We start from the raw sequence: 16599 nt of genomic DNA, 5'->3' as shown, positions 1-16599 counted from the left end.
ACAGAATTTAAATATATTCCTAAGTATAAAATCTATAGATATTTTATATTTTAAAGTGTTATATTGAAACTAAATTTTAACATAAAGTTTTTCATCGTACAGATACTTTACGTTGAGCTTTGAGCGAAATGAAAACTAATTATAAACTTAAATCTACATATGATTATTTCTGTGTGAATGGGGATTCGGGAGTATTACCTTGGACAGCGTAACAGACTGTACCTTTAGCTCAGTTCAACGTGGAAAACAAAAAGCACGGAAAAGTATAGTATGTACAATGGAGATTCTCTTCAATTCCTCATGTGGCAGTCATTGAATCCGTCTCTACTTTTCCTAAGGGTACACACAGACCTTTTGACCGGAAGCTTTCATTCCTTTTAATTTATTGTCTGGCATAGTCTAGAAGAAAAGAAAAATCGCTGTTGATGGTTAACCAATCATTGTTTAATAATTACCCACAAAAGCCATGAGCTTGGATTTGCATATAATATTTAATAAGGAACACATGGTATCCAAATCTGCAAGAATAGATGAGCATAAACAATTGCCTGGCTTGCTGTGGAATTGTACATATTTGAAGAAGCTCTCTTTCTGCTTTCTACAAGCCGATCCATCATTGTGACATTTGATTTCTGATATAGGTATTTCATATTTCTCGGTCCGTATAACAGCAATGAGCAGGAGCTGCAGGTGTTTTGTGATAACTCAAGTTCTGCTGAAGAATATGTTCGAGAAATTTTATGGGATTGGCAGCGCTCTGTCACACAAACGATGGTGTTGCATGAATTTGGATTTGGTGCCTGTCGAAGAGAAGCAGAACATTCCCTCGGACGTTCCTGTGGGTCATAATCCGGTTTATGTGGGAAGCGAGCGCAGGAGGTTCATCGTACCTACAACATACATGAACCACCCTCTATTCCGTGAGCTTCTCCACAAGGCTGAGGAGGAGTTTGGATTCGGTCACCAGATGGGTCTTCTCATTCCCTGCGATGAAGTTACATTTGAGTATCTCACTTTAGTCATGGCAAATAAATAGCGAGCAGTGTCCGGCCCTGAAAACGATGGAAAGAATAACAGCGTTGATTACATCGGTCACTCTTTCGAAAGAGGTCAGACTCGAGTAAATCCCCTCTTCAACGGTTTGGTAGCAAAAGTTCGAGAAATAAGGTGTTGCAAACACCCTAAGCTCTTCCTGTCTTTCAACTCTAAATTGCAGTCTGCGATTTTTCTCCAGACATTCATGGCGATCTCAGGATATTCATTCTATAATAAGTAAAGCATTTCTTTCGTTGCACGCCTCCCTTCTTGTTCTTCTACCTCAAATATCCAGTTTCTTAGTCGATCGTACATGTTAAAATGGTTCTTCTCTTGCAGAGATCCAGTTTCTTAGTCGATCATAGAACTCGACAAAAAGGTTAGTATAAAAATTCTCCGCTTTTGTGTCCCAATAAGGCGCTGGAATTTGAACATACCATTCACTTTTCTGCAGACATACTACAAAGTCGATTCATTTCATTCTATTAAGAGAATAGGATTGGAGGAAATTATTGAGATGTCTGTCACTTTTTTGCAGAACAAGATATATTGTCACTTCATGTAAAAATCATGGATACAATATCGATTCATTTCTCTCCATTATGGAAATAGGATCAGAGGGCTTTATGTCGATTCATTTCTCTCCATTATGAAAATAGGATCAGAGGGGTTTATTAAATGTCGGGGCTTTAGTGTCGGTTCATGTGAAAATAATTTGACTAGTATGCCAGTTGGAACTGTGAGTTCAATCTCCTCTGATTGCTGCTTCTGATAACTCAGTTCCTGTCATAATTGCAAATGAGTACGTGAAAATAAAAAACTGTTGATTTAATTATTGTAAATGGTTTATAGATTTTGCGAGAGATTAATATATCGGAATAAAGAATCGGTTAATTTGAATTGCTATAAAGAAACTTTTAGTGCAGGTAGAATATATGAAAACATGTAAAAGTATCAAAAACCCAAAATATTTAAAAAGAGTTAAAACTTATCTTTCAGAAATTAATTAAAAATTTTAAAGGGGAATATGAGGTTTATTTTACACTCAAGTATGGGATGTAAAAATATGTGTGTGTTTAATTCGGTGCTGACATTATTTTTAACACAAAAAAAAAAAAAAATTCAATATAATAAAAATAAAAATAAATATATTTGTTTAGTTTATTTAATTAAAAGTATTATAAAATATCAATAACTGTATTTTTATTGGCTATAATGAAAAAAAGTGATAAAAATATTTCACATATTCTCAACCATAAATAAAATATTTTACATAAGATATCATATATATATATATCTCTATATATATATATATATTTGATTTATTTAATAAAAAATATAATAAAATATCAACAATCTCATTCTCACATTCTAAAAAACCAGACATCCCTTTAAACTTGTGTTAAATCCATAGTTAAAATAAATCTATACTAAATTTTGTTAAATAATAATAACGAATCAACCACATTTGAACATCAAATTAAATAATCATTAATTAACATCAATTAACAATATATTCAATTCTAATTAACAACTATATTATAATAAATTTTATTTTCATTCATAAATAAATAAATAAAATTTAAACTATCACTACCAATCATATTATTTTGTTCATATTCTCCACCTATTACTTTAATATTAGAAAATTAATATATAATTTTGAATTTGTTGGTAAACTTCTAACCAAAGTATCATGAACCTCATTCTTATCTTCTCACTCAAATATTATGAAAACTAACTAAATAATTATGAAAACTAACTAAATAAATGTATTGTTCCAATATATTTTTCTAAATCTTTAGCGCTTCAATGGATCCTTAAAAAATCTTTTGTTTTTTCATGTAAATGTTCTAAATCTTTAGCGCTTCAATGGATCCTTAAAAAATCTTTTGTTTTTTCATGTAAATGTGAATTGTAAATGTATTAAGATATTATTAGTGTTTGGAATCCATTTTAATCGTACTTATTGTGTGTACTTATTGTGTCTATGTTATTCGTACTTATTGTGTTTATGTTATTATAATTGTTTTTATAAAATAAATTTGAATAATTATTTTTATAAAATACATTTGAATAAAACTCTCTTCAAAAGAATTTGTCTCTGTCTCTCTAGTAATGTTATTAAGCGGTTTTTTGTTTTGATTTTTTTCTTTAATTTGAATTTCCAGCCATATCCAAGTAGTTTTTATCAAATTATCTCGCGCGTTATTTCATAAAATCAAAGCAATGTAATAGCTCAACCAGACGCAAAATTGAAGATTGTAAATGAAAATATTGATTACCCTATTACATATGATAAACCATCCATACGATTGCCAAAATTGCAAATCGACTATCGAAAAACTGGAACAAAACACGAAGTTGTAGTAGTCACTTTAGCGTCTATTTTCTGATTTTATTATGCGATTGTTGGATCCCTAGTTGAGACCGGTAGACTCATAGCTTTCCATTCAGTAATAGTACCGACGCTGCAGCTCTCGAAAGATCCCTGTCGACAGACCTCCAATGCACGCTGCACAGATGCATCTACAACAGCAGGCTGTGGCTTTCTCTTTCACGGCTTCAGTATGCTACAAATATATAGGGTTTTAACACTCCCTGATAACCATCAATCTCGGAGTGAAGAAACCGGAACTAAAATTGACCTCCCTCAAAGAAAACGCCTCCCTAAAATTCAACCTTAGCGAAGCGTCCCACAGGCAATACAGAATCTGTCATCTACGCTTGCCAAGCTGATAATAACCTAGAGAGCTTGCCTGCATCTGTGACGTGTCTGGTGGATCTATGACAAGTCATGGTGGGCTAGAATTTGGGAAAATGAAAGCTCTGTCAACAAACAACGAATGCTTCATTCAACTCTAAACAATAACTGTGGCCCCATAGAATACTGATAAAATAAATCAAGCAATATGAAAATTACAGGTGATTTTTTTAATGAACAAGCTAGATGATGACAATGACAATAAGATTTTTCTTTTTTTTTATAACTAGTTTAGATTCATTTAACAATAACTAAGGAATGTCCTTATTTAACAATAACTGAGGAATGACCTCATAGACATTAAGATAAAGTAATATGAAAATTAAGGGTCTTTTAAATGAATAAGCTAGATGATAATGACAATAGGAATTTGAGTCTTTTATAACCAGCTCAGATCCATCTAACATTGGATATACCATGCCCTTATAGGGATCAAATCTTTTTATGCAAATTTTCTTTTTGGAGTGCAGAATTTGAGGAAAGGTTTGCACCTCTAGAGATTTGATCTCTCTTGGCATGATAGATACAATGTTAGATGGATGTAAGCTCGTTCCAAATGATGGAAACAATGTAACATTTTTAGATTATCATTATTATGTATATGATTGAATTAACTTCAAAATTCACATTATGTTTTCTTTCTTTGCCATGACCATGCTTGCATTCAACGGTTTGTGTGTTTATGTGTTTTGATTTGGATGATAATGTTTTTGAATGTTACAAGTGTTGTGTTATATTTTTAGATGTGCAATTGTTTATTAGTAATTGTTTGCATGAGGATTAATTGTAACACTTTTCTGTAAAATTCACATAAAATAAAATCTCCAATGAATCAGTGTGGTTCATTATCACGACAAAATCTTGTCGTAAAGTTGAACCACACTGGTTGGTTCGAAAAGCTTGAAGGGATTTTATTTTATGTGATTTTTACCGAAAGTATTGTTACAGTTCATATGGGAGAAGTCTAAATTATACAATTAATTAATTTTCAATAGTGTCCCTTTAGGTATTATTAAATATATCTTCAAGAATATTTTTAATAATTTATTGCCTAAGATTACTCTCAAAATATTTTATTTTCTTTGCTAATGTTTGAAATAATTTATTTCGTTCAAAAATATTTTGATGATTTTATATCTATAATCTATTTAGCAAAGTCAAGAACTAATGTATTTTTTTTTAATGAGTGGCTAGAATTATAAAATCTTTAAAATATTTGTTTCTCCAAAGAATTATCACATCTCCTTAAAAATTATTTTGATTTGTTTTGAATGTTTATAAATATATCTTGCTCTCTTATAAATATTATGAATACATTACTCTATGCAATTATCTATTATTAGTTTTGAATATATTTTGAATATATGTAATTATTTATTAGTAATTAGTTGGTTGATGTAGAAGGGAGACAATTGGATTAATTTTCACTTTGTAGGAGGATTTATTATGCACATCTACTTCATTTTATTTCTAGGTATCACAATTTTTTATAGCTAATTAATTCTTAGTAGTGTCCTTTTAGGTATTACTAAATATATCTTGAAAATATTTTATGCTAATATTAACAACATCTAACACATGAAAAACAAGTAATCAAATAAGATTATAAAACAACATGCAATCAAATAAGATTAAAACAACATCTACACTGAAATCAATGCATCTAATGCAAGCAATGAAAAGAGATTAGAAATCAAAATCTACACTGAAATCAATGCATCCAAAAACAATAAAATAGGATTAGAAATCCAAATCTACACTAAAATACGAATTCATCCAGTTAAAGAAATCAAATAGGAATAGAAATCCAAATCTACACTAAACTAAATGACAATCAAGTAGGATTAGAAATCAACATCTACACTGAAATCAATGTATCTAGAACAAAAAAAAAAAGGATTAGAAATCCAAATGTACACTAAAGTAAATGATGATCAAGTAGGATTAGAAATCAACATCTACACTGAAATCAATGCATCTAGTGCAATTCTAAGAAAACATCATCTACATTGAAACCAATGCATCTTGTGCAAAAAAATTATATAATCACATAAACCAATGTATCATAAATTATCATCTACACTAAAACCAATGCATCTTGTGCAAAAACTATTCTTCCCTCTCTCCCCCCTCCATCTATATTTGTATCTCCCTTCATCTCTCCTTCTTTGTTTCTCTATCTCACCCCCCCTCAACACACACAAACTCTCTCTCTCTCACACATATATACATATCTCTCCCTCCATCTCTCTACCACTCTCTTCTTATGTCTCTTCACCTCCCATGTATATCTCTATTTCCCTATGCCTCTCCTTTCTCTCTCTATATCATCCGCAAAACATACACACTCTTTCTCCATATCTATATATCTCTCCCTCCTACTTCCTCTCCCTATCCCTCTCTCCCCCTTCTATTTCTCTTCCCTACAGTTCTCCTCTCCCCCTCTCTCTCTTTGCCTTATCTATATCCCCCCTATCTCTCTTTGCCCTCTGACTCTGTCACTATCTCCCTCCCTCTCTCCTCTCCCTTTCTCTCCCCCATTCCTCCCATCTCTCCCTATTTGCCTCTCTAACTCACTCCAAAACATACACACTCTCTCTTCATCTCTCCCTTGCCACTCCCTCTCTCTTTCTCTCCACTTTTCTCTCTCTATGTCTTTCTTCTTCACTCCCTCTCTCCCCCTCCAACTCGATCTCTCTATACCTCACTCTATCCTCCTCTCTCTAGTCCTTCCCCTCTCTCCTCCTACCTCTGGTCCTTCCTCTCCCTCCCTTTCTCTCCTACCTCCCTCTCTCTCCCCCCATCTCTCTCTCTCTCCGCCCTCTAACCTTATCACTATCTCTCTCCCCCTCTCTCTCTCTCTTACCCTTCTCTCCCTCTATCACTCCTCTCATTCTTTCTCTCTTCATTCCTCCTATTCCCTATCCTTATTGAATCTCCTCCTCTCTCTCCTCTCCCTTCTCACTCCCATATCTCTCCACCTCTATTACTTTATGTCTTTGTTCTTCCCTCCATATATATCCAGAGTTAATATATATCATGATATATTAATTTATATTATAATATAACAAATTTAATATTATATTAAATTTAATTTTTCATTAATCCAAATTTATTAAGTTTATTTATATTAATATTATAACATATCAATATTAATATTCTAATATCAATTTAGACTTAGCGTTGTTTTTTACATGGCATGTTAAAAGAAATTATAATAAAACTACAACAAATTAATATTTTTCAAATACACAGATGCGGGTGACACATTTCAATATTAATGTATTCACTGATGGATGGCAGTGAGGGGACAGGCCAGTTGTCTGATGGCGCCCCTCCCCATATCACCCTTAGGCGCCTTCAAGACTCTCTGCAGGTGGCATTCAATACAGGTCCGGATCGGCGAAAAGGTATTCATTGTTGGGTTATGGAGTTACCTCGTTTCATTCCTGCACTGCCTCCCCTGCTCTGTTGCATCTATTCACCTTAGGCCTTTGAGCCCAGCCTTCTCACTGCAACTGGCCATCACTGCTGGATTGTTTGTTGTGCGGATTTTGGTAATGGGTTTCATCACTCTCATTCAGCTCTCTGTATTTTAGTATCTGCCCATAATTACCCTACTTTTCCTCTCATCCCCTCTACTAGTGCCCCCTCTGTCTTTGTCCCTCCTGTCACAGCTCCTGTTGCGTGCTCAGCCAGCGACATCAGCATTGTTAGGAACCGAATGAGAAGTCGTAGGGGCGGTACCAGGGGAGGAAGTTCTCGTCCTTCGGTTGAGCATGCCACCTCCTCTCCCTCCCATAAACTGCATCATCCTCCAATCCGTGGGGAGGGTAGATTTTCTAATCCCGGATGTGGGCGAGGTCGGGCTCGTTCTTTCGGGGTTTCTCAAGGCGACTTTGCAATTCACTTTGATAATTTCGCTCCGCCCCTTCAACCCACTCCCCACTCTACCCAATTCAGGTTCTGTAGCTCCCTGAACAGGCCTGTCACTACTGCTACTCTCTCCATCTTCTTCTTTGAAGAAACCACTCAAAATATCTCTCAGGTTGACAATACCATCTTGCCGTAGGAGGTTGCTCCTAGGCGCAGTAATTGTAGGGATACTGGTAAGAATGGCATGGCCGATAGCCTCTTCACCTCGCATGGTCTGAACTCCGATGGTATTTAGCATGGTGAAGGGGGTAGCTCTGCAGCCATGCACCCATCTGGTGGTTTGAGTCATGAAGGGTTTGCCATGCAGGTTGCACCTGGTGATGGGGTAGAGACCCACGACGGCGGTGGAGAGCCACACGATAGCGTTTCCAGGGACGTGGTAGATGAGTGGGCATGCCCAATCATTGAGGAACCTTTCCCAGATGATTTCATCTAATATGACGTGGCTTCCAGGTAGCAGGATGCGGGTGACAGAGAATCGACAGAGGTTGCCATGTGTTAGAACGAGACCGGCTGAGGTTGCTCAGGTGTTTTTTAACTTGTCATTTTGTTTTTTGATAATTTTTCTTGCCTTTGGTATCCTAACATGGCATCATCTTACTGTCTTTTATGAGGTTTGGACTCAAGATTTGCAACCATTTTTGGACTTTATGCTCTCGGTGGACTGGTTTCCCCAATGTTGGGGCAGTCCAAATTTTGTTGATATTTTACGATAAACTTGGACAAGGCTTTGTCCTCTTTGTAATTTTCTGTACATATTAATAGAATACTTTTACTTAGAAAAAAAAAAAATTAATATTTTTCAAACATTTCAAATATTACAACTTTGATGTGCAAATATTATGTATTTAAAGATTTTAATATATCCCTAGTGTATGGCTTTTTCTTTTAAAGATTTATTTTACAAATGTTTAGTTAAAATAAATATTAAAATATTTTAGATTATTTGTGTTGAATTAAACTTTTTCCTTTTATTTAAGAAATGACACTTTCTTTAGTAAAGAGTAAAATGTCTAAAATTTTACTTAATTTAGAATTTTAGTGTGGTAAAATTTTTTGTTAAAGGTAAATTTCTAATAAATTCAAATTCATGTATATGATAAAGGAACTATTAAACACATGAGATCATTTACTATCCATTCAAATACATATTTATATTCTAATAATTAATCTTATTACATTAATAAAATTAAAGTTATATATAATTTAAGATTGAACGAAGAGAAAAATATTTTTATTAATTTTTGGGAAGTATTAGGTTCATACTAGGTTGTAGAAGGCGCCTCTTTACACTAGGAGAGTGAACCTTATTTTAATAAAATGTTGAATGTAATACTTGACATTTAATTTAACTATATACAAATATATCGAAAAAAATATATTAATGTCATAATTTTGTGTTTTATCGTGTAGCTAGATTGAGTAAAGAAACAAATGGAGATATAAATGATATGTTTACAATATTTTTTTTAGTTGGAGATATATGTAATGGAAATTTAATTTTAGTACATAATAATTATGAAAATAGTATTGGAAGTAATGTTTCTATGTGTGTAATTATATGTTTCTAGGTTATTAACTGTATTAGTTAATTTTAGTAATCTACGCCCACTATTTTTGGATCTTTGGATCTAGAAGTTTCATGTATTCTTATATATGTAACCTTTGTCATATCAATAAAAAAATTTGTGTATGATTTTTGCTGCTCACTTGAATATTTCTAACAAAAGTAGTTATTAAGTGCTAATTTTTGGAGTTTCATTCAGATTTCTTGCTGGAATCTGGAGAAAGCAATTCTGGCCAAATTTTGATTTGTGTTGTTTAAAGTGGTGTTTTGTCAGCATATATGGATTCAACACCCTTAAAAACTTTGGGGCACTTCAATTGTGAATAGTTCCCATTTCAAACTTGTTATTTCAATGAATCCCTGAAGGATTTTAGACAAATAAGATTGAAAAACAAACAGGGAAACTTTCCAAAAAAAAATAACACTTGGAGACTAATCTATTTCTAACATAGTATCAACTAGGTTCATCATTGACTCTATCCAAAAAGAGGTTGTGATCATGCAATTTAGCAATGTTAAATTCTCTATATAGATAGCATAAGAGAGTGTTTAATCTATTGTTTATTGTTTGTGTGATTGCCAATATCTAAGTAAATTTTATATTTTGTGTCTATATTTTTTCTCCCTGTGTTTTGAGATACTCGGGTTGCCAATTTTATTAAAATAACTTCACAACAACGCTTTTCAAAGTCATTCCATCAGTGTTAAAGCAGAAAAGAAGGGAAATATTTTTCGTTCCAATTGCAGTAATTCCGGCTCTCTTTGTTTTTTGGACAACATTGTTCAAAACTGTTGAATTCGGTTTGCATTGTCCTTCTGTGCGGGTCAGGTTTATTCATACAGTTCCACGACTTCAGTCAAGAAAGGTCAAGCTCTTTTGATACGCTTTTCAACACTACCAAAGAACGCAGTGGCCACATGGATTAGGAACACAGAAAGGAAATAAATAAAATCAATATCATCTACTAGATTTGATATTAAGCAAGAGCTCTATTTTCTTTAGTATATTTACGGCTGCTAAGATCTAGAAGGTCCGTTGAATATTTGAGGAGGCACATAGGGTTTAGTTACTGTCTGTCTTCCTTCTGCACATTCTTCCAAAAGCTATGGCTCCATATGACGAGGCAGAACTGATGCACATGGTTGCAACCGTTGCAGCAATCGACGATCGACCCACCTTTTTCACGTTTACTTGTGACAATGGAGGAGTTTTTTCAAATCTGCCCATAAATAACAAAGCTCTTCCACTTGAGATCGACAGAGGCCGCATTCTATTAGAAAGCACCCAAGCTGCAATTCTAGGATTTGGTATGACAATACAAAAATGTCTTCCAGCTGGGAAAAATTAAAAAATATAAAAAGTATCCTAAACGAACAAGCTGGCATATCAGTCATCTTGGCAGATGCTCATTTCTGCATGCCTTTGGATGGAGATTTGATCAAACTGTTGATTAAGACAATGAGATCGATTGTCATATTCCACAATTACATATACATTATCAACGATACATGGTATCTTTTCATTGAGGTTGTTGCTACCAGTTATGGAGAAGGAAACAAGACATGTGAGGAACGATATGGTGCGTTCGATGGAATTTTTACAGGCTAAGTTGCTTTGGTTGGAATCTACATAAATTGAATTGAGGGCATCATTATTGTGATATAAAAGAGTGACCATTGGTTTTGTCTCACTACATTTTAGTGTTTTGTTGTGTTTTGGTGTTTAGTTGTTATTTTAATTGTAAAAATATTTTGGTGTGAAAACATATATATGATGGAGAATCATAATGAATATGCTAATTATTGAATTGACTAAATGACTCCGAACATTAGTTAGAGGTTTCTAATATCAATACAACTTATTTTTATGAAAGGTCACTTTGTATAATTGATTGTCGAAGACATAATCAATATAAGTTACTTTTATGAAAGGTTACGAACTTTGAAGACATCTATTATCTGGACTGTTGTCCTAGATAATCAATGAATATAGTAAAAGGTCATATATTTAACAAATGGTGACACTTCCATAGAATGATTGGCTATCTACATTGTCTTTCATGAGGTTTAGTAAACGATGGTAAAAAACATTTATATTTGAAATGGAAGTCGAGTGATAGCTCAAAGATGTGGTGGTGAAGAAATAAGGTTGTCTACAGGATTCAATGGGTGTAAATGCTAGTGAAGACTAGTCAATCATATATAATATATGTTTTAAATATTTTTTATATGTAAGTATTAAGGTAGGGTGTTGGAAGTAATGCTTCCATGTGTATCATATGTGTTGTGTGAATTATAGTTTTAATTATGAGTTCCTTGATTATTACTTGTATTAGCTATTTTTAGTAATCTAGATCCAGTATTCTTGGATCTAGATGTTTCATGTATTCCTGTATATGTAACCTTTGTGAGATTAACAAAATGAAGTGTCTGTGATCAGTCTCTGCTCACTTTAAAATTTATAACCAATAGTTCTTTATTAATTATGAAAATAATTTTGTAGTATGTTAAGTACTTAGTGGCCATGGCTCTACATGATCCGATTAATCCCACCCAATCATTCAAGAGAATTATCAAGAAATAAAAAAAATCACTGATAAATTTGAGCTCAGTGACATTCACTACATTAAACCACTTGGCACAGGTTACTTGATCGACATCGCTGTTACCTTTCATTCTGCAACATAAATCTCTAGTTAATGCTGCCACTATTGTGACTAAACCTAACCCTGGTTCTCTTGCAATATATGTTAAGCCAAACTTTTTCCATGGTCCTTGTGTTGTCGCTTTGGCCGAGGGTCCTCTTCACAAAGGTTTAGCACATCCTCTCTTTTGTCCTTATGCGCAAAAACAATTTTGGGAAGTTTTATACAAGCTAGTCCATCCCTCACCCAAGCTATAATTAGTGATTCTGTTCTTATGCCCTTCTCAATTCTTGTGAGACCCCTCCTAGGGGGATCATTAAATGTGAAAGTGTGAGCTGCTAATTTGGTCTCTTCGCTTGAAACTAGGATTGAAAGACAGGCGACAATCCCCTCTACCTTCATGCATCTCCTTTATGAGGGCCAAAAACAATATGCTAAGTGACTCATACTGCAATAAAGGAGGTTGTAATAAATCTATTATGAAGATTCCAAGGTGGAGATCAAGGAAATGGTGTTCCCTCTTCCTCTCAAATCTAGTTTCAATATTGTGAGGCAGAGCTCAAGGAAGGGGTATGCCCTCTTCCTCTCATCCCAAATATTTTAAAGAAGCTCTAAAGTGAGGGATCACGCAACAACCTCCTAAAGAGCTCTTAAGATAGGGATTCATTGTCAATCAGTTTGAAAAAATCGCATCTATTGATGTGCCAAATGATCAATCTGACTCTGTTAGCATTGACTACATGGAGAATGATGGCATTTACCGATTCAATGGATTATGGCCTTCAACATCTCACTTTGATATAGGGTTTCTTAGACTTGGCCTCCAAATACATATCTATTCTTCTACTCAAAAATTTACTTTATGTTGAAAATGTAACCGGTCTTGGTCTTCATAATTATTGTACTCATTTTCAATATGCCACCTATGTAAAAAACATTGAAACAAAATAAAATCTATTATTATTAAAGCATCGGTTTAATGTTCATTATTGATGTTATTCTAGGTAAAAGAATGTTCTTCATGCTTCTAGAATTTGTTAGATCTTAGGATTATTGTCTTGAGTCAAACGAGTCAAAATCATGTTTATGAGACCCTTCTGAGCAAAAATATATTTAAAAAAAAATAATTCTTTTATAGTATAGAAACTCTTGGAAGCTCCAAAGTACAAGTCGGCCCTCGCAATATGAAGTCAACATAAAGAAGGGAATTCGACCCCTTGAGAAGCATATATAAAGAATCAATTCGACCTCATTTGCTCACACTCACTCATACAAGTTTGATCTATCAAGAAAGAGTTGTATCTAAATCTTGAAGAAGAAAAAATGAAGAGTGAAGGTATTCGAGAAGGAAAAAGGATGAATTTTCTTATTTTTTTGGGCTCTATCACTCTCACATGTGTGAAGATCTATGGTGTATGGTGTTGTAGAAGGAGGACAAAATCGTAGGTCTGAGTTCAAGTAGGACAAAGCGCAAAACTTTGTAGCTGGAAGGGAGGAAAACCCTATATTGACCTCATTGATCTTGGGCGAACATTCTTACTCTAGGAAGGTCTATGGAGGAGGTTGGATTATAGTTTCTATAGAAGTTGCAAAACTGAAATTGCAAGGTTGAAATAGTAGGAAGAGTTTCAATATTGAAGTTAGCGGGTCAAAGTTGCAGTATTGAAGTTGGTCGGTGTACAATCAAGGAAGGATATAAGGAAGGGTTGACTTGGTACTAGGAGAAGGACTTGGTCTAGGGTTTGTGTCCTTGTATGTTATTTGAAGCATATTCTAAGAATAGAAGAGTTATGGGTTTTCTCCTTGGAGGGGTTTCGCCCTGGCTGAGAATATATGTGTCCTCTATTGTTGCTATTACGGTTCTTGAATTTTTTTATGAAAATATCTAACTAAGGAACATAAAGTATGGGTAGAAAAATAAAAAACATACAAATATACCATGACAAGATAGAACCCATATCTTGGAGAGTAGAACCTAAGACAAACTAGTGAATTTGTAATCAGTAAATAGAATTTGTATAGAATGAAGAAACCAAAGGATGAGGATTTGGAATCCTTTCTGATGAGAGTCTCTCAAATAAGAGACCATCTGCAAGGACTTGGGGAAATTCTTTTGAAACAACCATATTGTACTAAATACATTGCCACTAGAATGGAGTAGCTTTACAATAAGCATATACTCCAAGAAGGATTCAAATCGCTTTGATGATTTGTGGGTTTAGTGCATATCGGAAAAATCAAGTATCAAGGTCAAGGATGGTACTCGATGAGATGATAAATATCAAGCCTTTCTAGCCCAAGTCAAGAAACTAAAGAAGAGAAAGTTTGGAAAGTCTAAGTAGAAAGACATGTCCAACGCTCAATGCTTCAAGTGCAATGAGTTTGGACACTTTAAAATGGATTGTCCAAACCAAAAAAAATAACAAGAGAAAGGAAAGGGGTGAAGCTCATGTAGCCAAACTAGTGGGAGAACTTGTGAAGAAGGAAAAGAAGGAAGAAGGAAATTATCTTTACTACTAAAGAAGGTTCACTAATTGTCAAGATCTTTATGAGGACTAATCTTTTCTTTTTCAAGGATAGTACGTTTTGAATAGCATCACAAAAAGAATCATATGATAATAGCATTTGTATAATTTACATGATTAAGTTTCTTTGTAGAGATCATCTAGATAGATGAATAGTGATGGGCCTCTAAATTAGGCACAAAGTAAGGCCCATCTAACGTTTCTTAGGCATATGAAAGCTATATTAAACCTCTCCTTCTACACATAATATTTTTTTATCTTTAATATGTTCATTAGGAAGGTTTAGATATGATTCCATAGTTGTGCCTAATATTATTTATTTTGGTATAATATTGTGAGAATATTGGGTAGATTATGAAGATTTTGAGGAGGACATAATTTAGGGACCTGCTCCCAACTACAACATGGTGAATATTGGATAATATATTATCAAGATATTCTAAAATTATTTCACAAATTATGGAGCTCCAATGATTGAGAAAATTTAGGAATGTGTTCCCTATCATTTAATGTAGATTCCTAGTCTTGGGAACCAGATCCACTATTTTAGGGATTTTGGAGGGGAAAAATCCTCCTTTCAAGGAGAATACTCCCTCATTATTTTTTATAAGTACCAATTTGAATTTTCCTCTAGAGACTAGTTTCTTGGCCCTATTGTCAAGAAAATTTGTATTTTTGCAGTTCCACTTTCATTTCTTATAGGGATATAACTGCATTGATGGAAATAGTGAAGTTTGGTACCATTTTAAACTTCTAATTTTTTGTCTACTTCATAGCACTCTTAGTTTTCTTTGGCTTTGTCATCCCAATAGCCACAAAGACATTTTGTATAATTTACTTTTCTTCTTTCCACTTCTCATTCACATGAATCTCTTTTTCTTTTCTTCTTTCTATTTCTGCATTTAGTATTGATGATTGGTTGTTGTAGGATTGGGTTAAATGATTGAAGTAAGTTCTTTTGCAGAAAAAAAAAACATTATTTAATGAATGGAACAACTTTGGATGGTAAAAGTAATCCTTGAGCTACTTGGATTAGTTTTCTTATTCCCAAATCTAAATTTCTGGAAGTCCCTTGTGGAAAATAGAAGTAATTTTCTGATATTTTTTAGAACATTCTAATGAGGTTCAATTGAGTTTATTCCATGATAATTATATCAAAAAAACATTCAAGTTAATAAAAAATTTTACCCCATTTCATTTTCACTTGATAAGGCCAGGCATTTGATAGATTAACTAGCTCACTAGTTCTCGAATTTCTAGATTTTAGACTAGTAATATTCTTTTATTTTTTAGCACATGTTAATAGGGGTATTTTTGAGTGATACCACTTGGAATAGAAACCTAAGACATCGTATTTAATAAAAAAATTTGTCCCATTAAATTTGGATTTGATTTTCTTGGTCATTCAGTGAATTATATCTTCATGTAGCAAATCCCATAACTTCCTGTAGCAGCCTGTAACTTCTTGTAGCAACACCTATAACTTCCTGTGGCACTCTTCTAGCACATATATACTTGCCGAGATTTGCTAAAAAGGCTTGGCTTTTGTCCCTTAGGGTTGAATCATGACCCCTAGGCTCTAAATCCATGATTGAGGAATAACAAACACTGATTAAGACATGCCTATTTAACAAGTAGATTAGCCCTATTTATTTGAATTCATGCTCTTAGGATTTCAGTTACAAATTGTTGTTCTTTCCTAGGTTAAATTCATTTCAAAGTACAATTTCCCTTTATGCAATTAGTTTAGGATTTGATTTCATTACATTCACTCCATTACATCATGACATCGAAGGAAGAACACATTATATTCTGCACATAAAGTGCAGACATCTCTAAAGTTTGTACAAACCCAGGGTTGATAATTAAAGTTGGTAGCCTTGAGAGTTGGTTTTGTTGTCGGGGAGGTGTCAAAGTATGCATTTTTTTATTCCTTAGTTCATTGATTTCTTTCATTTTATGCAAAAACAAAAAATATTTGCATAATGATATTTTATTTCAAAAATAGAAAATTTCATTGCATTGGAATTCTTATTCAAAATAAAATAAAAAATTACCTCTCCAACACCACCACCCCCCCTCCCAATTTCATCACGTGGTGTATTAAGGGCCACATCACCATTCATT

At 33.7% G+C, this 16599-nt stretch overlaps 1 protein-coding gene across 1 annotated transcript; it reads left to right on the top strand.

Moving 5' to 3' along the window:
- The first annotated feature begins 673 nt into the window (after nt 1–673).
- On the top strand, nt 674–1036 carry LOC149212748 (protein SMALL AUXIN UP-REGULATED RNA 12-like). Its single transcript, XM_089388804.1, has one exon. The coding sequence runs from the start codon at nt 674–676 to the stop codon at nt 1034–1036; it is 363 nt and encodes a 120-aa protein (XP_089244930.1).
- Nucleotides 1037–16599: the final 15563 nt, after the last annotated feature.

This window comes from Pinus tabuliformis, chromosome 1_1, assembly GCF_031772625.1.
Source record: "Pinus tabuliformis cultivar Carrire ecotype Pingquan chromosome 1_1, CPIR1, whole genome shotgun sequence".
Classification (NCBI taxonomy): Eukaryota; Viridiplantae; Streptophyta; class Pinopsida; order Pinales; family Pinaceae; genus Pinus; species Pinus tabuliformis.
This window is presented reverse-complemented; position numbering and strand designations above follow the sequence as displayed.

Coding starts and splice junctions, on each gene's coding strand:
- LOC149212748 (XM_089388804.1), top strand. CDS start 674: ATGAGCAGGAGCTGCAGGTGTTTTGTGATAACTCAAGTTCTGCTGAAG.